Genomic DNA, 23,131 nt, shown 5'->3' with positions numbered 1-23,131 from the left:
TTAGAGATTTATCTATAATTTGCCTTAAAAATAACTTTGAGATCACTTGGATATACCAAAATTAATTCGAATATTATTCTTTTATTTTAGGAAGCAGAAGGACCATTGCCAATCAAAGCAAAACCAAAACAACCATTTTTAAAACGAGGAGAAGGTTTAGCTAGATTTACTAATGCTAAATCTAAGTTTCAAAAAGGGAAAGAAAGTAAACTAGTGACTAACCAGAGCACTTCCGAGGACCAGCCGCTGTTTAAAATGGATAGACAGCAACTCCAGCGGAAAACCGCTCTTATAAATAAAGAGCCGTGTGCAGACAACCCTATCCTTAAAAAGGACAGTAAAGCTAGAAGCAAGAGTGGTTCTGTCACCCTCAGTCAGAAGCCGAAAATGCTGAAGTGTAGTAACAGGAAAAGTCTTTCTCCATCAGGATTGAAAATACAGATGGGGAAGAAATGTGATGGGCAGTTTAGAGACCAGATCAAATTTGAAAAAAAAGTCACATCTAATCATAAAGAAAATGTACCTGAGTGTCCAAAACCTTGCGATACTGGCTGCACAGGGTGGAATAAGACACAAGGTAATGACAGACTTCCTCTTTCAACAGGGCCGGCCAGCCGCCTGGCTGCTAAGAGCCCCATAAGGGAGACCATGAAAGAGTCTGAATCTTCTCTTGACGTTTCTCTTCAGAAAAAGTTAGAGACTTGGGAACGAGAAAAGGAAAAGGAAAATTTGGAATTAGATGAATTTTTGTTTTTGGAACAAGCTGCTGATGAAATATCATTTTCTAGTAATTCCTCATTTGTACTGAAAATCTTAGAAAGGGATCAACAGATCTGCAAAGGTCACCGGATGTCTTCCACCCCTGTCAAAGCTGTGCCACAGAAGACAAATCCCGCAGATCCCGTTAGTCAGTGTAACCGCAGTGAGGATTTGGACCACACTGCACGTGAGAAGGAGAGTGAGTGTGAAGTCGCACCCAAACAACTTCATTCATTGTCCTCAGCTGATGAATTGAGGGAACAGCCTTGTAAAATCAGGAAAGCCGTCCAAAAGAGCACTTCTGAAAATCAAACTGAATGGAATGCACGTGACGATGAAGGTGTTCCGAATATTGACGGTAGCACTGACTCTGAGGAACAGCTTGATGTTACCATAAAACCATCGACTGAGGATAGAGAAAGGGGCATCAGCAGCAGAGAGGATAGCCCACAAGTCTGTGATGGTAAGGGGCCTTTTAAGGACACCAGGACCCAAGAAGATAAAAGGAGAGATGTTGATCTGGATTTGTCTGATAAAGATTACAGTAGCGATGAGTCTATCATAGAAAGCATAAAACATAAAGTGTCTGAGCCCTCGAGATCCTCATCCCTAAGTATGAGTAAAATGGACTTTGATGATGAAAGAACTTGGACTGACCTTGAAGAGAATTTATGTAATCATGATGTTGTTCTTGGGAATGAATCCACTTATGGGATGCCGCAGACATGCTACCCTAATAATGAAATAGGTATCCTGGACAAAACAATAAAAAGGAAGATTGCACCAGTCAAGAGGGGAGAAGACTTGAGCAAGTCCAGGAGGAGCAGAAGTCCTCCTCCTACATCGGAGCTGATGATGAAATTCTTTCCTTCTTTGAAACCAAAACCAAAGTCAGATTCACACTTGGGAAATGAACCCAAGTTAAACATAAGTCAAGACCAACCACCTGGTGAGTCAGAGCATTATAAAATATGTATCAGAATGTTAGAAATTTATCAGTATGCTGTCAGAATGCTTAAAAGCCTAACTTTCCTTATTGCTCAATAGAAGTCAATGGGTGATTTGTAAAAATTTGATTTATTTTATGGGTCTATATAAGGCTTTAAAATTAATTACTTTTTAATAAAGTGAGATAACATCAAAGCTACGTTTCCTTTCTTCCCCAGACCTGGTTCAAGTACCCCTTCCTAGAGGTACCAGTATTACCATTTCGTTTGTGTATTGTAGAGTCCGTGCATATAAAAGCATATATGTCAGTTTGTGTGTAATTACCTTTCTATACAAATGAAAAGACGCTTTTTGTATACTGTCCTGCACCTTGCTTATGATAAATTTTGAAGATTGTTCTGCCTCATTCCATTTAATGGATGTGTAGTATTTCTGTTGATGTAACGGACTTTTTAAAGTCACCCTGAAAGATTCCTTTCCATTATATTATATTATAAACTAGCAGAGCATAGGTGCTTTAAAATAGAAATTAAAATAGAAATTATGACGTTAATTTTCAAAAATTCTGACTTTAAAAGTAATTTTTTTGTACAAAGTTTGGAAGCTGAAAAAGCATAGAAGCAAAAATATTTACAACTTAACTACCCAAAAGTAACTGCTATGCCATTTTGGGATATTTCATTCCAGTCATTTTTTTCTATGTAGTTTTAATATGACAGAGTTGTATAACTTACCTCATTTCTTTAGCCTTGTGGATCACATTTAGTTTCTAAAAAAGTACTAATTGATAAAAATGCTTGAAGGACAGAAGCACTGGCTATTTTACATTTTAAATAGCAAATTTGATAAAGGGAAAACAATTTGCATTTATTTGATTAATAGTGGGAGTAAACTTTGATTTTGGTGTTGATTAGCTCTTCAGATCTCTTGTGGATTACTTATTCATATTCTTAAGCTATTTATATATATTGGTCTTTGAAAAATTGATTTGAATGATTTCTTTTTATGTATCATGTTGATTCCTTGTCAGGTCGATACTCTTGAGGTAGATTAATTCTTTCATAAATTCCCACTGATTTCCTCAGGAAAGTTAGGTTTAATTTTTTTTCCTTTTCATGTTTGAAGCATTGTTTCTAATGCATTTTAATGGCACACATGTTCGCCATATTCTTGGCTCTTAGTGTCGCTAGCTAGCTAGTGTTTTTGCTGCAGTAATGCCTTTTGTGAAGTTCAGTATTTATGGCCTATTTCATAGGTGACAATGCTCGATCCCAGGTTTTGAGAGAGAAAATTATTGAATTGGAAACAGAAATAGAAAAGTTCAAAGCTGAGAACGCATCTTTAGCTAAACTTCGCATTGAACGAGAAAGTGCCTTGGAAAAACTCAGGTACGTTTGAGTCTGTAAGTTGGGAAAAAATATGCAGTGACTCAGTTATACCTTTAAGACCATCTGTAAACAGTCTGAAACAATTTAAATCAGTCAAACAAATATAACTGAAAAGGAGGTGAAATCTGTATCATAGAAGTTTTTTACTGAATAAAATGACCCAGTGTAGTCAATGATATGTACAAAGGGGAATTTTCTTAGTGGAGAGATCATAAATTAAAATTTGAAAAACAGTTTGGAGCTATGGTACCTTCAGGTGGTACTTTGGCTAGTTAGTGTATTGGTTTCTCTGGGCTGCTGTAACAAAGTACCAGCAACTGGGTGGCTTTAAACAATAGAAATGTATTTTCTTGTGATTCTGGAAGCTGTTAGTCCAAAGTCCGGGCATCAGCAAGGCAGGCCATTCTAGCTCCTCCAGCTTCTGGTGGTTTCAGGCACACCTTGGTATTTCTTGGATTGCAGCTACATCACTCCAGTCTCTGCCTCTGTGGTCACATGGCCATCTTCCCTCTGTGTGTGTCTTCACATGGCATTCTCCTCTGTGTGTGTTTGTCTTGGTGCCTCTTTTAAGGATAGGGTCATTTTGGTTTAAGGGCCCACCCTACTCCAGTATAACCTCATCTTAACTGGCATCTTAACTGTATCTGCAAAGGCCCTATTCACAGGGATTGGGACTTCAACATATTGTTTTAGAGGACACAACTCCACCTACAGCAGTTGATAGTATGACATATCATTTCCTACCCTAGGTCATGATCTTACCTGACTTTATTGGTTAGCAAAACTTGAACTGAACTTACATGAGGCTATTTATATATATTATATTTATTATTTCTCTCTATATAAATTTTACGTAGACATATTTTTTAATTGTACTTGTGAATAGTACTAAGTTCTGTTGCAGGAACATACTAGTACTTTTTATTCCAGGTGTTGCTCTGGGTCTTGTTGGGGATATTAAATGTCACATACACACCGTATTTCTTTGCTTTTTGGTATTTGTTATTTTAATGTTTGAGGAGAAATTCATACAACTGTAGTTCCCATGGCTGCCTGCTGCAGGATTGGATCTAGGGGATGGTAGCTGCTATGCAAATGCTGAAATTCACCCAAATTTCCCAGCCTCTTTGTTCTTTAGCACTGCCCAGGATGCTGCAAGTCTTTCGTTAGTGTCCAGAGTTCCGAAATGGTTGATTCTGACAGGTGCTGCTAGTTCAATAGCTGCTTTGGTGGAGGGACTGATAGTTGGAGCTTCCTACTCCACCATCTTCCTTAACATCTCTTCTGTATTTCTTTTCTAAAACCTGAAAAATATGAATTCTAAAGCACACCTGGCCCATAAGTTCCAGATAAAGGTTTATAGACAGCTATTAATCCACTTAAAAAGGAAATTCAGTTACTATACTATAATCTGCAGTATGCTTAAAAATCAAATTCTGAAAAGTTGTTACTTTTTCATGGAAACATCTTTGTTTTTCTGCTGATACCTACTGTAAATATATGCTTATCATAGTAGTTATGGGTAAAACGTGGAACTTATTCCAATCACTTCTCCACCCAAGATCACTTTTAAAATGTCTCTGCTTCATTATTTCAAAATGGACATCTTTTTCTTTTAAAGAACATTTAAGTCATAAGATAATGGCTGGGTTTTTGTTTTTTTGTTGTTGTTTTTTGTTTTTTTAGCATTTTCCCTATTTCAGTTTTGCTTTGTTCTAAGCAAAATTCAGTCCTCGAATTTAGACATTGTGTTATCCTTCCCAATTTACAGATGAGGAAGCGGATGCACTGAGAAGCAAGGTTTTTAAGTTTACCTCCTTAGTCAGTGACAGAGAGCCTCAGAGCCAGCCTAGGCAGTGTGGTTCAGTAGAACCCTGGGCTCTACTGTATGGGCTCTTTAATCTGCTTTTTATTTTTATTTTTTTGAGACAGGGTCTGGCTCTGTCACCCAGACTGGAGTACAATGGTACAATCTTGGCTCACTGCAACCTCTGCCTCCTGGGCTCAAACCATCCTCCACCTCAGCCTCCTGAGTAGCGGGGACTACAGGCATGCACCACCACGCCCAGCTAATTTTTGTATTTTTGGTAGATACGGGGTTTTGCCATGTTCCCCAGGCTGGTCTTGAACTCCTGGGCTCAAGTGATCCCCCTGCCTTGGCCTCCCAAAGTCCTGGGATTACAAGCATGAGCTACGATGTCCAGCCTTGCTTTTTATTTCAACAACATAATAGACATCTTACCTATTAGCACACCCTAGTCTTCTGTATCCTTGAAATGACTATATTATATGAATGCTACTGTGACTAATCAATGTGTTAATGGAAATTTAGCTTGTTTAGAATTTTCCACTATTATAAATTATTCTGCAGGGAATATCATCATATGTATAAGACACTTTTTATTTAAAAATCTACTTACTTGTGATAAATTTTAAGAATGTCCATTGCCCCAGTCAGCATCTGAGGCTTCTCACCCCTTTCCCCATCACTGGAGTTGAGCGTTAGCAGTCTTTCAAATCTTGCCAACCTGATAATTATGCCATCTTTCACCTGCTAAAGTTTGCAGTTCTTTAATTATTGATAAAGTTGAGCATGCTTTTATATTTAGTGGTCATTTGTGTTTATTTTGTAACTTTCTTTGTGATCTTTGCTCATTTATCAGGATATTTAACTTTCTCAAATGTGCCACAAGTATTCCTCCCCCAGTGTTTGCTTTGACTATGATTGTGTGCACACAGTCGACATTTTGAATATTTAGTCAATAAGAATGTCTTTTACCTTTTCTGTCTGCTCTCCCTCCAGTGAGGCAGGGAGAGACTTGTCCAGTCTCGAGGCTTTAAATGCTGTTACTCCCCAGATCCAGATCTCTCGCCCACATCTCCTATCCCACTGCCTCGTTGTTCTCTCTACCTGGAGAGCTGATGAGTGTTTAAATTGATCCTCTAGAAAAAGTGAGCTCCTGATGTTCCCTCCTGAACTTACTCTTCTCTTCTTCTTCCCTGTCTCAGCACATGAGTCTGCTCTTCCATTTGCCCAGTGGAAAATCTTGGAGTCATGCTTGAGTCTTCTCTTGTTCTCTCAGTCCATTTCTAACCCGACTGCTTCACTGCCTCAGAGCTGCCACTCTCCACCAGGGCCCCATTGGCTTTCTCTGGTTATTAAATTCGCTTCCTAGCAGGTCTCTCTGCTGCCCGTGTCTGTGCTCTTCACACACATCCAGAGCCAGCCTGCGTTTGGACAGTTCATCTGATCAAGGCCTCCTTCCTTTTTTTTTTTGAGATGGAGTTTTGCTCTTGTTGCCCAGGCTGGTGTGCAATGGTGCGATCTCGGCTCACTGCAACCTCTACCTTCCAGGTGATTCTCCTGCCTCAGCCTCCCGAGTAGCTGGGATTACAGGCATTCGCCACCATGCCCGGCTAATTTTGTATTTTCAGTAAATACGGGATTTCTCCATGTTGGTCAGGCTGGTCTCGAACTCCTGACCTCAGGTCCAGCTCCTGACCTGATCTGCCCGCCTCAGCCTCCCAAAGTGCTGGGATTACAGGAGTGAGCCACCGTGCCTGGCCTGTCTCCTCCTTTTTTGACACCTTCTCCTGCTACCCATCCTTTGCTGACTCTGTTTTAGCCACACTGGCCTCCTGGCTGTTCTTTGAACACCTCAGGCACATTCTTGCCTCAGGGCCTTGGCACTTGCTGCTCCTTCTGCCTGTACTGCTGTGTGTGGACAGCCTTGTGACTAGCTCTCTCATTTTCTTCAGGTTTCCTTCATGTTATCTCAGCAAGATAAGCCCTCACATACAACACAGTTTCACCCTCCCACTCTGATATTTTCTAAACTTCTTCCTTGCTTTATTTCTCTTTAATGCTTCTGATATTCCATGTACTTATTTATCTTCTTTATTATCGTCTGTCTTCCAATAGAATGTAAGAAGCTGCATGGGAATACAATTTTTTTTTTTTTTTTTTTTTTTGAGACAGAGTCTCTGTGTCGCCCAGGCTGAAATACAGTGGTGCGATCACGGCTCATTATAACCTTGAATTGCTGGGCTCAAGCCTGCCTCAGCCTCCCAGTGTTGGGATTCCAGGCTTGAGCCACTGTGCCCAGCTAGAATGTTTGTTTTTTTCACTGTGGTTTCCCCACTACTTCGTAGAATGCCTGATTCATCGTAGGCACCCAGTGAATGCTTATTGGATGAATGCTTTAGTGAGTGGATTGGCTGTTATTTCAGGCCTATGGATTGAAGATGAATTCACTAAGACTAGCAGTTACTAGCCTGTGAGCAGGTTCTGCACATCACTGCACCAAGATGGTCTCCTTAGGTGATAACATAGTTTGGTCATTTTAGGAAAGAAATTGCAGACTTCGAACAACAGAAAGCAAAAGAATTAGCTCGAATAGAAGAGTTTAAAAAGGAGGAGATGAGGAAGCTACAAAAGGAACGTAAAGTTTTTGAAAAGTATACTACAGTTGCAAGAACTTTTCCAGATAAAAAGGAACGTGAAGAAATACAGGTATGCTAGTTCTTTATGTTATATTCATGTAAGTTAGTAAAGGTGACAATCTTGTAAGAATCTCAGAGTTATTTCTTATGTCAAAGCAAAACTGTGTATAAATCAATTATTCATTCATTCAGCAAATAATCTGTCTGAGACAGTGCATCAGGAATATCTTTGGTAGTCTGACTTTTAAAGAGTAGAAGATTTCAGTTCTTTTCTTACTAGTAAAGTCTTCCTAGAAAAGACCACGATAATGTCATGGATGAATTAACAAGCTTGGAGTTGGAAATTCACCAGCATAATGTTGTGTTAATCTTTTTGACCTACCATGCACCAAATATTGTTAGTTCTGTTCATTTATCATAATTTATGGCTGTAAATAACCAGGTGTTTAATTCTAAAACTTACAAACTGATAGGCCAGATTATCACTCTTGTTCATTTCGTAGTTAGAAGTGGACATGCTAAAACTATAAACCTTCTAGAAAAAAATAGGTGAATTTATTTACGACATTGGCATATCCGAAGATTACTAAGAGAAGACACAACTAACTATAAAAGAAAAAATGGATATATTGGACTTCATCAAAGTTAAGACTTATCAAAAGAGAAATTTAAAATGGCTATCCATTGCTTCTAGCATAAAATGCACCTTCCACTGTCTGTATTTTAATTACTAGCATTTTTGAGTTCCATCCTTTGCTTTCTTCCTGTCTCATGTAGCCATCCTTGAGCAATCTCACCTGCACACCTACAGCTTGAGTTATTGAATGGCATGGTGCTCAGGGTCTTTAATTCTCCTTCTTCATTTTTGTGGGAGGAAACGTACCATTATGTTCTGGTTAATGCTTAGTTTATTAAATCTAATATGTTAGATGTTGACAATATTAAAACTTTTATTTCAAAAGGTAATATAAATATATTATCATTCAAAAGTTACAAAAAGATGGGTGGTGAAATTCCTCCCTCACCCTTGCCCCGGCCACCTATTCAGTTGTTTTTTGAAAATAATTTTTTATTATAGAAAGTTTCAAAAATACATAAAAGTAGCAAGAACAGAATGAATTCCCATATTTTACCAGTGATCATTTTGTCTAATTTCATCTCTCTCTCCCCTGTACTCTTTTTTTGCTTTTTAATCTGGAATTTAAAAAGTGAAATCCCAGACATCTCATTTCACCTATACATAGTCTAGTATGTTTCTCTGAGAAAGACACCTTTAAAAAATAAGACTATTGGCTGGGGGCGGTGGCTCACTCCTGTAATCCCAACACTTTGGGAAGCCAAGGCAGGCAGATGGCTTGAGGTCAGGAGTTCGAGACCAGCCTGGCCAACATGGCAAATCGCCATCTCTACGAAAAATACAAAAAAATTAGCCGGGTGTGGTGGTGCGCCTGTACCTAGGTACATGGGAGGCTGAGGCAGGAGAACCACTTGAACCCGGGAGGAGGAGGTTGCAGTAAGCCAAGATCATGCTACTGCACTCCATCCTGGGTGACAGAGTGAGACTCCGTCCACGGGGGGGAAGAAATTATCATACCTTTGTCACACCTACAGTAATTCCTTAGTATCAACTAATACTTAGTCCATATTCAGATTTTCCAATCGTTTGGTATCTTTTTATAGTTATTTGTTTGCATTCTAATTCACCTCTTGAAGCAGCCAGTATTATCAATCTTAGATCTTTCCAGAGAAATTCTTAGAAAGTACATATATATATTCATGATTTTTTTTAAACATTAACGATAGTCTACTGAAATCATTATGTATCTTAACAGAACATCTTTATTCTTTGTTTTATTATTGTATAGAATTGTAATATGTGCCATAATTTACTCACCTAAGCACTATGTATTTCTGTTCTTTTTCTGTTTACAAGAATCCAAGAAGGGCTGTACTGAATAACTGCGCATATGTGACCTCTCACAATCATTCTCCCACTTATTCATTCAGCATATGGCTACTGAGTACCTGCTGTGTAGCAGTCATATACTGGCAATGCAGCAGTGAACAAAACAAATCAATCCCTGTCCTCATGTAGCTTACTTATGTCCTGGAGTATATCTCTAGGATGGATTCCTACAAGTGAAATTTTGAGGTTAAAGGTATGTACATTGATACAAATTGCCAGATTATCCCTCCATAAACATCATGCCAAATTTTAGTTCAGTTTTATTTTTTATTTTTATTTTTTGACAAACTCTGTGGCCCAGACTGGAGTGCAGGGGCTCAATTTCAGCTCACTGCAACCTCCATCTCCCACGTTCAAGCGATTCTCCTGCCTCAGCCCCCCAGGTAGCTGGGATTATAGGTGCCCACCACCATGGCTGGCTAATTAAGTTTTAGTTCTACTAGCAATTCTTAGAGTGTTTTTTGTTCTCTACCTGATAGATAGAGGTTAAAAATTGATTTTAAACTTAATTGAATTTCTTTTAAACAATCTGAGTTATAGTTACAAATTTAGTATGGCTGTTTTTGGTGAACAAGACATATACTTGAAACAGTAGTTTTAACAAATTCTGCTATCAGAAAACTTCACTAAATTAAAAACCATAGCCTATTCTAAAATACATGATGGGTTTGTCGTTTCATTTTTCTTTCTGGATCTCCTAGGATTAGAGATAACCTTGCTGTGTTATGAAAATCTTACCAGATCCAAAGGGAAAAAATAAATAACCTCCTTAGACCACACAAGGTTATGAGATTGATTGCTTTTTTTCCTTCTTCTCTTTCTCATAGCTCTGATCCTGACTACTTCTTCCAAGGTGATTCAAACCAGAGCAAACACACTTCTTTTTGTTGTTGTACTTTGTTAGGTGAATAACATGGGTTTTCTTTTCTTGCAACTTGATGCCTTTCCCTCACAAGATGTGTCCTCTGATTCTCAGGCTCTGCAGTCCAGGCTGCTAGCTCTTATCCCTGTGTGGCTATTTCCATTTAAATTAATTAGAGGTAAATTGAAAATTCAGTTTCTCATTCCCATTAGCTACATTTCCAGGACTTAGTAGCCACCTGTGGCTGGCTGGTGGCTGCCACACTGCACCGTGCAAGACTGGGCACATCCTCACTGCTGGCAGCTCTGGGCTGTGCCCATCAAGGGGCTTGTTGGGTGGCAAGGGGCTGGGCTGGTGAGTTGCCGTCCCTCGTCAGGGACTCATTCTCGAACTCTCGCCTTTGTTCGTTTATATGACTTCTGGTGTTGATTGAAGTTTGGACCCTGTTCATGTTGGTTATCATGTGTAACCCTGGGTATTCATTATTTCTTGCTGGTTTTGGTGCAGTTCCTTTTCTTCCTTACACTATTTGGCTTATTCATAGTTCCCCGTATTTACCTTTCTTTCTACTTCTGTGCAAAAATATACTTTAAAAACAGATACATACTTAATAGAAAACAGACCTATGTTTATTGATACTCTATTAAATCATCCAAAAATTAAGGAGAGGGCATATTTAACCTTCCTTTACATTACAGTTATGTTAAAAAATATTAACTATTTTATTTTGGGTATTCAGCAAATTTATTGAGAACTCCTTATGTACTGGACACTTGTAATCATTGAGGAATTGATGATGAGTTAGCAATTTCTGCCCTCCTGGAATTTACATTCATCATTACTGAGTCATAGCTTTTCACACACTCAGGTTACTCTAATTAATTATAAAATTTCCATTTTGATATTTAAGTGGCCCCAACTTGACCAGTGGGGGAGCCCCTTTAGTCCATGGCTCCCTTGCCATTTAGTGCTGCCCTTGGCGTTTTGAGAGCACTGCTTTCTGGAACAATGGGTTATTTAAGACTATTTGGTTTTGGCTTTCCTTCCTTTTTTTCTTTTCTTTTCTTTTCTTTCTTTTCTTTCTTTTCTTTCTTGACGGAGTCTCATGCTGTCAACCAGGCTGGAGTGCAGTGGCGCGCCCCTCCCGGCTTCACGCCATTCTCCTGCCTCAGCCTCCCCAGTAGCTGGGACTACAGGCGCCCGCCACCACGCCCGGCTAATTTTTTTTTTGTATTTTTGGTAGAGACGGGGTTTCACCGTGTTAGCCAGGATGGGCTCGATCTCCTGACCTCGTGATCCGCCTATCTCGGCCTCCCAAACTGCTGGGATTACAGGCGCGAGCCACCACACCCGGCCTTGGCTTTCTTTTTTAAACGTGCTCGGGGTCTGGCATCTATTGCGCTGCAAGGAGCCATGCTCCTCCGGAGCTGCTCTGAGCGTAGAGCCTGTGGAGGTTGACAGAGCCAGCCGCGCCTTCTGCAGGTCCCGAGTCCCCTCGGCCTTCCCTGCCCTGGCTTCTGCGCTTTCTTCCCATTTTCACGGCGCTGGCTCTCAGCCGCCGTGCTCACCGGGACCTGGCAGCCGCCTCTGCCTGAGCCTCGCCCGCGGGACGTGGAGCCCCTGCAGGGTGTGGTGGTGCCGAGGATCCTCGAGCTTTCCCAGCCTCGCCTCTGAGCTTTCGCGCTGCGCTGGAAGTCTGCGCCCCAGCCGCGGATACCACCCGCCAGCCAGGCCTGCTGGCTTCACCTCGCAGGTCGTTTCCTCCTGCCCGTTTCCCCTCCCGGCTCCTCTCCCGTCTGTCTGGGTCTGGACCCTCACCAGTCCCCTAGCCTAGGGGCTCCCCTCTCTTCCTCTCCCCCATCCCCAGGGTGTCCGCTGGCTGGCTGCGGCCTCTCCCTCCCTCTGCACCCCGAGGGCGTGTCATCCTCCACCCAGTCCATCCCCGTGTCCTGCCCACGGAGCCCACCCTCCGCCTCCGCCTTCTGTCTCCACCGCGCGTTCTGCCCCCAGCCTTCCAGTCCTTACCGCCGGCTGGCATTTCTTTAAACAAAACTCACTCAACCCCACAGCCCTATCTGTGTTTTCCTTTGCAGCAAAACTCCTTAAAAGCCTTGCGCATATTCACTGTGCCTGGATCTCCAAATCTCATCAGCTGTTTTCGCCACACGCCCTGCAGCGCGGCCTCCGGTCATTCTATGGCACTGACACGGCCTTTGTGGAGCCCCTGTGCACACGCCAACTGTGAACCCCCAGGCCTCATCGCGGCCGTCTGCCAGTGTCCATCCTGCTGCCGTCTTCCCCTGTGCTTGGGCCAGAGGCCTTGAATCATTCTCGAGGCGGCTCTTGGTCTTCCATTCCATGCTGTTCTGACAGAAAGTCCACTCAGATTCCAGTTGCCACCTCCGGGTTAATGACTTGCTGGCGGCTTGGCCTCCACTCTCACCCCGTCCCTGTGGCGTCGCTCCAGGTGACAACGGATCCCCTTTGCTCAGACACCTCTATATGCTTCTGCTTTCCTTCCTCCAAGAACCTCAGTCCCTATGTGACTGGGCCTCTTTTCCCCTTCCTGTCCCTGGCCAGTCCTCCTGCCATTTACCTGTCACCTGCGCTGGTCCCTTGTAGTGCTGGCACTGTGCCAGGCAACCTCCTGTTGCTTCCCACACACGCTGCCTCCCCCAGTTCTGTTCAGTGACACCCAGCACGTGTCATGCTGCCTCCCCACACGGCCCCACCACCTTACCTGCCCTGGACACTCTCCCGTCACCCCCTCACCTGCCCCGGCCACTCTCCCATCACCCTCCCACTGTCCCTGGCAGAGTGAGCCTCATGAGGTGGAGTTTTGTTCTTAGTATAATGAGGGCCTGTGACAGTGCCTGATAACAGATACTTTGTAAATATTAATTGCTCTTGAATTCTGAACCCATTTAGACTTGTATTTTGCCATTTTCATATTAAATCCATATTCCTGCATGATAAAAGTGCTTACCAGAAATTTTTCATTTATTGGTCATAATCCATCTCACAAATGGGAAGCCTGATGTTCATGGAGGTTGTGGACTTTACCTTGTTTTAAGCTTTCAAGTCAGAAAACTCCAATGTGAATGTTGATGTCACCCAACCCAAAGTCCACGCCCTCTGTGGTCGGGCCCGGATGTCCTCCCCGTCCTCACCAGGCTGCCATGTGGCTGCCACAGGGGTTACTGAGGTGCAGGGGCATGGGCCGGGCTGCGCCCGCTGCCTCACCCTGATGGGCTTCAGTGCCCTGCTCCTTCCTCGACTCTAGGTCAGTCGCTATCACTTGCAGCTGCACGTGATCTCGAATTGCTTCTAGACATTTCCAGCATATTCTTCCCTTATTTTAGTCTATCTAAAACAACTCATTTTTCTGGAAATTTATTTCTTCTCATGAATTTCAGATAGTTTTCAGGGCAGGTAGTTTTGACTTTGGAATCTCTTATTCTTTAGCTCTACTCTTCCTTCAGTTATTCATGAGTTCCTATTGCATTTCTTCTTTTTGGGATCTCCCCCATGGATCCCTTTCAGTTAATAGCTCAGGTGAGGTCTTTCCTACCTCTTGGCAGTTTTCTGCTGTCAGCTCCCACGTGCTGTCTGCCTGCCTTTCTCCTGGCTTCTGGAATTAGTTTTGCTGATGGTCTGCGGTGAGACTCTGATCCCCTCCTCCCGCCGCTGAAAACCATGACATTCATCTTAGAATGTCTGTTGACTAAGCCTTCCATTTCTTGCTGGCTATTCTGTTTCATTGCTGGGTCTCTATTTTTCTGTTGTTTTAATTCTGGTAATGTAATGCTTTTGTTTTTTTTTTTTTTTTTTTTTTTGAGAGACTTTAAAACAGCGAATAGCAGATTTACGGGAAGATTTGAAAAGAAAGGAAACCAAATGGTCAAGTACACACGGCCGTCTCAGAAGCCAGATAGAAATGTTAGTCAGGGAGAACACAGACCTCCGGGAAGAAATAAAAGTGATGGAAAGATTCCGACTGGATGCCTGGAAGAGAGCAGAAGCCATAGAGAGCAGCCTCGAGGTGGAGAAGAAGGAGAAGCTCGCGGTAGGTGGGGAGGCGGGTGGGTTGTGTCAGGCCAGGGGGAGCTTCATTATCTGAGCATTCAAATTCATAGAGTCAGAAAGTAGAATGGGGGCTGCCAGGGGCTGGGGGGCAGTGGGGAGTGACTGTGAATGTGGACAGTTTCCATCTTGTAAGATGAAAAGTGTCCTGGAGCTGGATGGAGGGCGATGGTTGCACTACACTGCAGATATCCTTAATGCCACTGAAGTGTGCACCTAAACATGCTGAAGACGGTGAATTTTACGTGATATCTATTTTACCACAACTAAAAAGATTTTTCAAGCATTGCTATAAACGGGTACTTTGCAGACTTATTTTGCAGACTCATTTCTCTAATTCCTATGGAGGAGGTTTGCCACAGTAGGCAGATCATCTCTGTTAAAAACAGACCAGGGGAGATTTTGGCCGAGAGTGGCACGCATATGACACTTTTTAATCAAGTAATTGGTCTTTCATTCATCTGTGTGAACAACCAGGGTGTGCCAGGCACTGCATTAGGTGCTTGGGGTACAGCAATAAACAGACAAAATTCTTTGCCCTTATGAAGCTTACATTCCAGTGGTGGAGGAAAGACTGTAATAAGCCAAATAATAAAACATGTGGTGTGTGAGATGGTGATGAGACCTTCGGAGAAGCAGGGCTGTGGAGGGGCGTCGCCGTCTGGGTGGGATGGCCTGGGAAGGGCATGTGAGGAGTGGCCTAGGTGGCCGCCTGAGCCTGCAGAGGAGCCCCAGGCTGCAGCAGTGCGTGAGTGGGCCTGAGACGGGGCAATCGGAGTAGTGGGTGAGGAGCGGTGGGCCAGCCCTTGGGGTGGGATGGGACAGTGGGCAGTGGATGGGATTCCTAACAGATGGCAGCATGCACATGGGCATTTTTTGAGTGAGTGGGAGTGTGGAGGGCTCTGAATGAAGGGTGGCCGGGCCTCTTATTTTAGCTCTGACTGCTGTAGACCGGGAACAGGTGGAAGGGAGCATGGGCAACACCAGGAACGCGGTAGCGCTGACGGGGACTGGGTGGCAGTGGCAGGTGGAGAGAAGCAGACTGTGTTTGTTGTTGAGCTGTGTGTGTGGTTGGTGGCGACAACAAGGAAGGAGTCAGGAATGGCCTCAACTGTGCTTAGTTTTGTGTTTTGGTCTCATGAAGGTCCCACTGACTAGGAGCAACCGCAAGAAGGGAGCACATGGCCACCAGGAGCTCAGGCTTGGACAGGGGAAGTTGAAATGCCTACAAGACACACGGGAGATCCGACTAGGCAGCTGCACACGGCAGCACAGGCTCTGGTTGGGGACATACACCTGGGGTCATCCTGACGTGTGATACAGCACTGGGCAGGGAGAGGCCAGCAGGGCTGTGAGTAGGCAGGGAGGAGCAGATGAGCAGCTAGAGAGCAGGAGGCCAGGAGTCCGTGTGGTGTCCTGAGAGCAAGTGAAGAAAAGGCTGCAAGGAGGAGAGTGGCCACCTGTGTCAGGTGTGGCAGTGACTTCAGAGGAGGACTGAAACCGGCCATGGGGTTTACCAGGGAGAAGGAACTGTGGGCCTTGAGAAGGACTGTTTCTCTGGAGTGTTGACGAGGAAAGCCTGATCCGCTGGGAGCGGATAACAGCTTTGTTGAGTAGTTTTGCAGTAAATTAAATACATGAGGCTAGTGGCCGTAGGGGATTTTTTTTTTTTTTAAGATGGTAAAATTAACAGGTGTTTGTGTATTGGTTGGACTGATTCAGTGAAGAGGAAAATATTGGCGCAGGAGGAAGGAGAAGAATTGCAGAAGCACCATACTTGGTGAAGTGAGAGGAGCTGGATCCAGGCAGTGAGTGGAGGGCAAGCTGTGGCCAGGCGATGGCCTTTGTGCCCAGAGCGGGAGGTGCAGGCACAGCCCAGGCTCCTGTGAGGGTGGAGGCGGCAGGAGGGGAGGAGATGCAGAAAGCCAGAGGTCATCTCTGTGAACAAAAGCAGAGGCTGGGGGAATAGAGTGATTCGTGACTGTACCTGGGCCAACCTGGGTCAGAGACTGAAAATTTATAATGAGAATTGCACATATTTTTTTCTTATTCGGCTTGTGGTCATCCAAGTGAATGCCACCAAGTGAGCAGAGGGAGGGAAGCTGACAGTGTGTGTGGCAAGAGTGCCTGTTGCATAGTATACTTTAGCTGCATGAGGACAGTGTGGGCCCGGAGGCTTTCAGGACATGGCAAGCACTGGGGGTCGAGGACCCGCAGGGCCATGTCAGCTGTGAGCATGGTCAGGGGTGGGGAATTAACAGAATGAGCTGCAAAGACAGGAGAGTAGTGAGAAAGCAGCATTCTTCTCCCCGCTGCTCCCTACCTTTTTAGTATGAAAACTTCCCAAAATAGAGAATAGGTGAAAGAATAGTACAGTTAATACCTGGATACCCACTTGGATTCAACCACTAGGAACATTTTGCCATAGTTATGTCTATGTTTCACTGAACCATTTGAAGGTACTTGTAGGAATCATGGCAATTCACCCCTAAATGCTTTAGCATTTTATTAAATTGCATTAACTTTTGAAGAGACCAGGCTGATTGCTTTGTAGAATGCCCTACCTTCTGGATCTTTGTAAGTAGAATGCTTTGAAATTAACAATTTTGTGGTTATTGATAATTGCAGATGTTGATAGTATTGATAATGACAAGTTCTAGGGTTGACCATTGGGGTATGGAGCTGAGGTAGGACACCAAGAAGGACGGCACTGGAAGCATCATCTCCTGGCAGGGATGGACATGGCGGGGGCTGGGGCAAGTAGTATTGGGGCTTGATTTGGCCAGAAATGGAGGTGGGGTGCAGAGAGGACTCACCCCACCTCATCCTCATGGGGAATGCTCAGTGGTGGTCTCAGGGAGAGCTGGGCTCAGCTGGACTGTCCCGGTGGGAGTGGGAGTGGGGCACACCCAGGAGAGGCTTTGTCCTTGAACACCATGAGCTGAAGGGCCTGTGTGCTCCTCGTCTGCTTTGTAATGGTCAGAGGAGATGGTTCAGGTTACCTTGCCTACTGTGTCCTAACTTGAATGAATGTTTGTCAAAAGGAGCGTGCGCGTGCATGTGTGTGCACGTGCGCAATGTTTCCTAGATAACAGCTTGTTTGCTTTGGCCTATTATATAAATGAAAACAATATGAATAAACAAAACCCACAGCATTCTTAGCACTAGCTGAGTTTATTAGTGTCACTTAGTGTATTAATAGACTAACACTCATTTTAAATAAAAAATTATCTCTTATACTATAGAACACATCTGTTCGATTTCAAAACAGTCAGATTTCTTCAGGAACCCAGGTAGAAAAATACAAGAAAAATTATCTTCCAATGCAAGGTAAGAGGCTGCATGATCTTTTTATAAAACATTTCAGAATGTAGGGAATAAACAATTTATACCCAACTTAAGAAATAAAACATTTCTTAATAAATGTTTTTGAACATTTGAATGAATTTGAATTAATAAATGTAATTGAAGCTCCTGTGCATCATCTTATTCCCCCAGCTAATTTTTACCCTGATAATGGTCCATGCTTCGGTTTTAAATTCTTTTACCATGTTGCGTTCATAAATTGTTATACTGGTCGAGCGTCCCAAATCTGAAAGTTTTTGAGGGCAAGCATGATGCTCAAAGGAAACATTCATTGGAGCATTTTGAATGTGGATTAGGGATGCTCAACCAATAAGTATTTGCAAATATTCCAAAACTTGAAAAAAAATGGAGATCTGCAATACTGTTCCCAAGCATTTCTGATAAGGGACACTCACCTTGTAGTATTGTTTCATATTCTGTGTGTCCTTCTGCAATTTGTTTTTTTCCTCTCAATACTGTATGACTTACCCATCTTAACACATAAAAACTCCAGTTGATTGATTTTAATAGCTATGTAGATTGCATTGTATACTTCCGCAGTTCAGCATTCCTGGTGATGGGCAATTAGGTTTGCATGATAATGAGTAGGGCTGCAGAGCGTGTCTTGATCCTGTGGCGTCTCTAGGATATATATGAAGAGTAAGATGCCGGGCCATGTCAGCTGGAGGTTTTCCCTTTGCTCTGCAACATGGTTGTACCAGTTTTTTTACTGTCAGCAGAGTATGCTCTTCATACTTGCAAACACTTGATCTGGCCAGACTTTAAAATTTTGGCCAGTTAATGTAAAATGGTGGTTGATTCCGTGAGCCCGTAAGGCCCTGTGAGCATGTTTTCTTAAATTTAGTCAGCATTTGAGGTTCTCCTTTTGTGAACTGCCTGTTCATTTCCTTTGTCCATTTAAAATTTTGGATGTGTGTGTGTGTTTCTCCTTATAAAGTTAATTATTCTGTATAGTAATCCTTTGTCAGTTACAAGCACTGCTAATATTTTCTCCAATCTGGGTTTAGGTTTTCAGTTTGTGTTTTTTTTAATGTATGTTTTTCCTTGTAATGTTGAATTTACTAGGCTTTTAAAATAGTTTTTGGTTTTCATGATTTTAATTCTTCTCAATCCTCAGGCCACAAGTACACTATTTTCTTCTATGTGCTTTTGCATTCACATCTTGAGTTTTTAATCTGGAATTTTAAAAAAATATTTTTGTGAAATAAATTTAGTAAAGATATATGCAGTTTGACAATTACAAAGCAAATACTCGGTTACCACCACCTACGTAAAGACATAGATGAGTGGCAGCCCAGAACTGCCTTCTGTGCAGCCCGTGGCTTTTCTTTATGGCACTCTCATTTTCTCATGCTCTGCTTTACTGCGCCCCACACAGACTGTGGTTTTTACAAACGGAAGACTTGTAGCAACTCTGCACTGAGCAAGTCTGTTGGTGCCATTTTTCCAACAGCATGTGCTCACTTTGGTAGTATACATTAGCAGTCCTCAACCTTTTTGGCATGAGGGACCAATTTTGTGGAAGACAATTTTTCCACGGACCGGGGTAAGGGGGATGGCTTTGGGATGATTCAGCACATTAAATGTATTGTGCACTTTAATTCTAATATTATTACATTGCAATGTATAATGAAATAATTATACAACTCACCATAATCTAGAATCGGGGAGCCCTGAGCTTGTTTTCCTGCAATTAGATGGTCCCATCTGGGGGTGATGGGAGACAGTGACAGATCATCAGGCATTAGATTCTCATAAGGAGCGTGCAGCCTGGATCCCTTGCATATGCAGTTCACAATAGGGTTCTTGCTCCTATGAGAATCTAATGCTGCTGCTGATCTGACAGGAGGCAGAGCTCAGGTGGTAATGCGAGTGATGCGGAGCTGCTGTAAATACAGATGAAGCTTCGCTGGCTCGCCCACCCGCTGCTCATCTCTTGCTGTGTGGCCCAGTTCCTACAGGCCACAGACCAGTATACCGTGGGGTTTGGGGCCCCCTGGTATAAATGGTATACTTATAATCTACATAAATTGCAAATCAGTATCTTCTCCTAGTTCATGGCTTGTCTTTTTGCTCTTTATAGTATCTTTTGATAAACCTAAATTCTTAAAGTAGTTCAATTTCAGTTTTTCCCTTTGGGCAGTCCTTCTTAATTCTTTCCCTATCTTGGGGTCATAAACATCCCTCCCCTAGTATCTACCCAGCTATTCCAGCACTGTATATTCCCTAGCTTCCACTGTCCCCACTTTCCTGTTGTAGGTATTTTGTAAGGTGAGTTCACACAGTCCTGCAGACAGTGGGCTTGCACCTGGAGCCTGTCTATGCCCACGGTCACCTCTCGTTATCCTGCCCAGTTGCTACATACTTTGGGGGTTCAAGTTAATGTTAGTTCATAATCAGCCTGGGAAGAATTAAACTTGATATATAGTGGGTTTGAATCCTGGTTCTCCCTTTTATTAGTTGACAACCTTGGCAGGTTATTTAACCACTTAGCCTGGGTTTTCTTGCCATAAAATACGAATAATATTCTAGTCTTTTCTCTAGAGGTGGTTATGAGAAATGATATCACACAGCTTTAGTTATGGTTTAGTTTGCACACATAACCTGTGGGGGTGAAGCATGACATTCTTGTGTCATCCCAAACAGAGCACTCCTGCTATCCCCAGAGCCTTGTCTGCCATCTGCCCCTTTGCTCAAGCCCAAACCCCTGTGTACTCCCAGTACTTTTTCTGTTATCCTTCACCATCCACTCCCAGTAGTCCCTAGACTGATCCCTCTGATGTTATTTTCTGGATCTATTAGTTACATTGAATCATATGAAATTGCTGACGTGTGGCAGTTTGGGACCTATGAATCAGTGATTTCCCACGGTGTAATGGAACTATTCCTGTCTCACAGGCACAGCACAGCCGCCTCACACGCCTGGCAGCTTGTTGGCTGACCACCTGCCTCCGCTCTCCTCCTTCAGGCCATTCTCCCGTAACATCCAGCTCCGTTACACTTTTTAACAATTAGGTCAGATTCTGGCACTTGCTCGAGACCCTTCCAAGTTGAATGTTTACAGTATGATCCATTGGCACATAGGATGAAAATAATGGCACTTCAGTGTATTTTTAGAGATTCACCTCACTTTGTTGTTGGTGGGGGTGTGTTTATTTTGTAATGTATATGTTGCTGGTAACAGTATGTGATTGGTGTGCTGGTCATATTACAAAAAGTTTATACCATAGCCACAAGGGCATTTATGTTTTAACTAAATACCCAGTTATTTGATGAAGCCAAATTCCACAGGTCTTAGATGCCTCTTTTATCTGCACCTTACACCTTGTGATTGTCTCTGAAATACATTTGGGTCTGTCTGTCAGGCTGTTTGATCACCTGTCTCTTCCCCAGGATTGTAAACTCTGAGACAAGATACTGTCTTTCTTGGACATCTAGGACTTAAGTACCTGTGTCGGAGAACTATAAATTAGTAAAGAAAAATATAACTAATGGATAAAGGACAGCAGTTCACAGGATATGAACTAAGGAAATGTTTGATCATACTAATAAAATTTTCAATTAAATATTAAATCTAACTCTTGACAATTTTATTCTAATAGGCAATCCACCTCGAAGATCCAAGTCTGCACCTCCTCGTGATTTAGGCAATTTGGATAAGGGACAAGTAAATCTCTATTTTTATATATTCAAACATACATTACTTAGGCTTGAAATCAATTTGTTAATAGACTTACGTTTCTAAACCATGTGTAAAAGAGAGTTTTTACTTAACATTATAAATGTTATATTTTGTAAACACTAGTCCTAGAACCCTATATCAGAATCTGGCTTTGGAAGTAAGAGTAGGTTTTAGCTGCTTGAAATGTCTTGTGTTTACAGGCTGCCTCTCCCAGGGAGCCACTTGAACCACTGAACTTCCCAGATCCTGAATATAAAGAGGAGGAGGAGGAAGACCAAGACATACAAGGAGAAATCAGTCATCCTGATGGAAAGGTTAAAAAATGTTTTTGAAATAATGAATTCTATAAAAAATAAACATGGGTTAAAATAGTTGAAACACAGAATCTAAAATAAGGGCTCTTTGGACAACATGCCTTTAGTTGCCATTTCTCGTTCAGAGATTCAGCAAAAGGCGGCATACAATCTCTGTATGATCTTTGTTCTTACTCCAAAGCCTTTGTAATCCTTGGCACTTCTTAAAAGCTTCAGTTCATTCTAGGTCTTCCTTTCATGCAGCCTTTCTTATACTGATCCTGAGTCAGGGGCCTCTCTCCTCATCTCCAGCCAGCGCAGTTTTATTCTTATGCTTAGGAAAGTTTCTTAGTGGGAAAACTGCCTGGGGGTTCCAGCTAAAGGGAATGAGGAAGAAAGGGATATATACAGGTTAGAGGTGATGAGGGAATTTTTTCCTCAGGTTTATGGAAAATTTACTTTCCAAATACCTAATCTGGTCCATTTCTATTGAAATTATAGGGTTAGAGTTCACTGCTATCCTTGAGGAATGAGAGAAGGACAAAGAACAACAGTCAAAGTAGTAGTTAGACTTTCCTGTACAACATCTACTTTAGGGTAACAAATCGTTGATAAGGGAAGGTTTTCTTTTTTAGGTAAATTCCAGCTAATACATGGAAAAGGAATGAGAAAATTAGAAAATCACGAGTTTGCTACTCCTGATGAAATAAAGGATCTTTTAAGGGAACGTTTTACATTTTATTACAAAAAATTTCAAAGTAGGCAGTTGGGAGGAGAATTAGGCATATTTTGGTCAGGAGAAAATCTTAGGTGATAATCTTATGTTGTTTTTTTAGGTGGAAAAGGTTTATAAGAATGGGTGCCGTGTTATACTGTTTCCCAATGGAACTCGAAAGGAAGTGAGTGCAGATGGGAAGACCATCACTGTCACTTTCTTTAATGGTGACGTGAAGCAGGTCATGCCAGACCAAAGAGTGGTATGTTTCCAGAGGTGTTCTCCTCCATAGTTTAACCATCTCTAGAGAAAAGGCAGACTGACTGTGTGTCTTTACAGATCTACTACTACGCAGTTGCCCAGACCACTCACACGACATACCCGGAGGGACTGGAAGTCTTACATTTCTCAAGTGGACAAATAGGTACAAACTTGCTCCACCCCTCTCATTAAATTCTTCCCTTCCTTCAAAAAATATTTACTGTAACTTTTTAAACAGAAAAACATTACCCAGATGGAAGAAAAGAAATCACGTTTCCTGACCAGACTGTTAAAAACTTATTTCCTGATGGACAAGAAGAAAGCATTTTCCCAGATGGTACAATTGTCAGAGTACAACGGTATGA

At 42.5% G+C, this 23,131-nt stretch overlaps 2 protein-coding genes across 16 annotated transcripts in view; one reads left to right on the top strand and one right to left on the bottom strand.

Annotated features, from left to right (window-relative positions):
* The window catches only part of CENPJ (centromere protein J), a 52,394-nt gene that overhangs the window by 26,470 nt on the left and 2,793 nt on the right, over nt 1–23,131 (top strand). For 8 of the 13 annotated variants that reach the window (XM_054529473.2, XM_054529469.2, XM_054529474.2 and 5 more), the window contains 10 exons: nt 91–1,708; nt 2,963–3,095; nt 7,443–7,608; nt 14,208–14,432; nt 17,695–17,779; nt 21,418–21,482; nt 21,698–21,811; nt 22,627–22,767; nt 22,845–22,929; nt 23,005–23,125. In XM_054529473.2, coding sequence (XP_054385448.1) covers nt 91–1,708; nt 2,963–3,095; nt 7,443–7,608; nt 14,208–14,432; nt 17,695–17,779; nt 21,418–21,482; nt 21,698–21,811; nt 22,627–22,767; nt 22,845–22,929; nt 23,005–23,125 — 2,753 coding nt within the window. Of the gene's footprint in view, nt 1–90; nt 1,709–2,962; nt 3,096–7,442; nt 7,609–12,459; nt 12,834–14,207; nt 14,433–17,694; nt 17,780–21,417; nt 21,483–21,697; nt 21,814–22,626; nt 22,768–22,844; nt 22,930–23,004; nt 23,126–23,131 lie in introns of those variants that run through there. The other 5 variants (XM_024230894.3, XM_054529471.2, XM_063714754.1 and 2 more) reach the window with 4 other exon arrangements.
* The window catches only part of LOC100434580 (RING finger protein 17), a 144,786-nt gene continuing 139,431 nt past the window's right edge, over nt 17,777–23,131 (bottom strand). For 2 of the 3 annotated variants that reach the window (XM_054529441.2, XM_054529449.2), the window contains one exon: nt 17,777–18,990. The gene's annotated coding sequence lies outside the window, so the exon portion shown is untranslated. Of the gene's footprint in view, nt 18,991–21,794; nt 22,168–23,131 lie in introns of those variants that run through there. The other variant, XM_063714752.1, reaches the window with a different exon arrangement.

The sequence above is a fragment of the Pongo abelii genome, chromosome 14 (genome assembly GCF_028885655.2).
Source record: "Pongo abelii isolate AG06213 chromosome 14, NHGRI_mPonAbe1-v2.0_pri, whole genome shotgun sequence".
NCBI classification, from domain to species: domain Eukaryota; kingdom Metazoa; phylum Chordata; class Mammalia; order Primates; family Hominidae; genus Pongo; species Pongo abelii.
The sequence above is the reverse complement of the archived record's forward strand: the minus strand, read 5'-3'. Positions and strand labels throughout refer to the sequence as shown.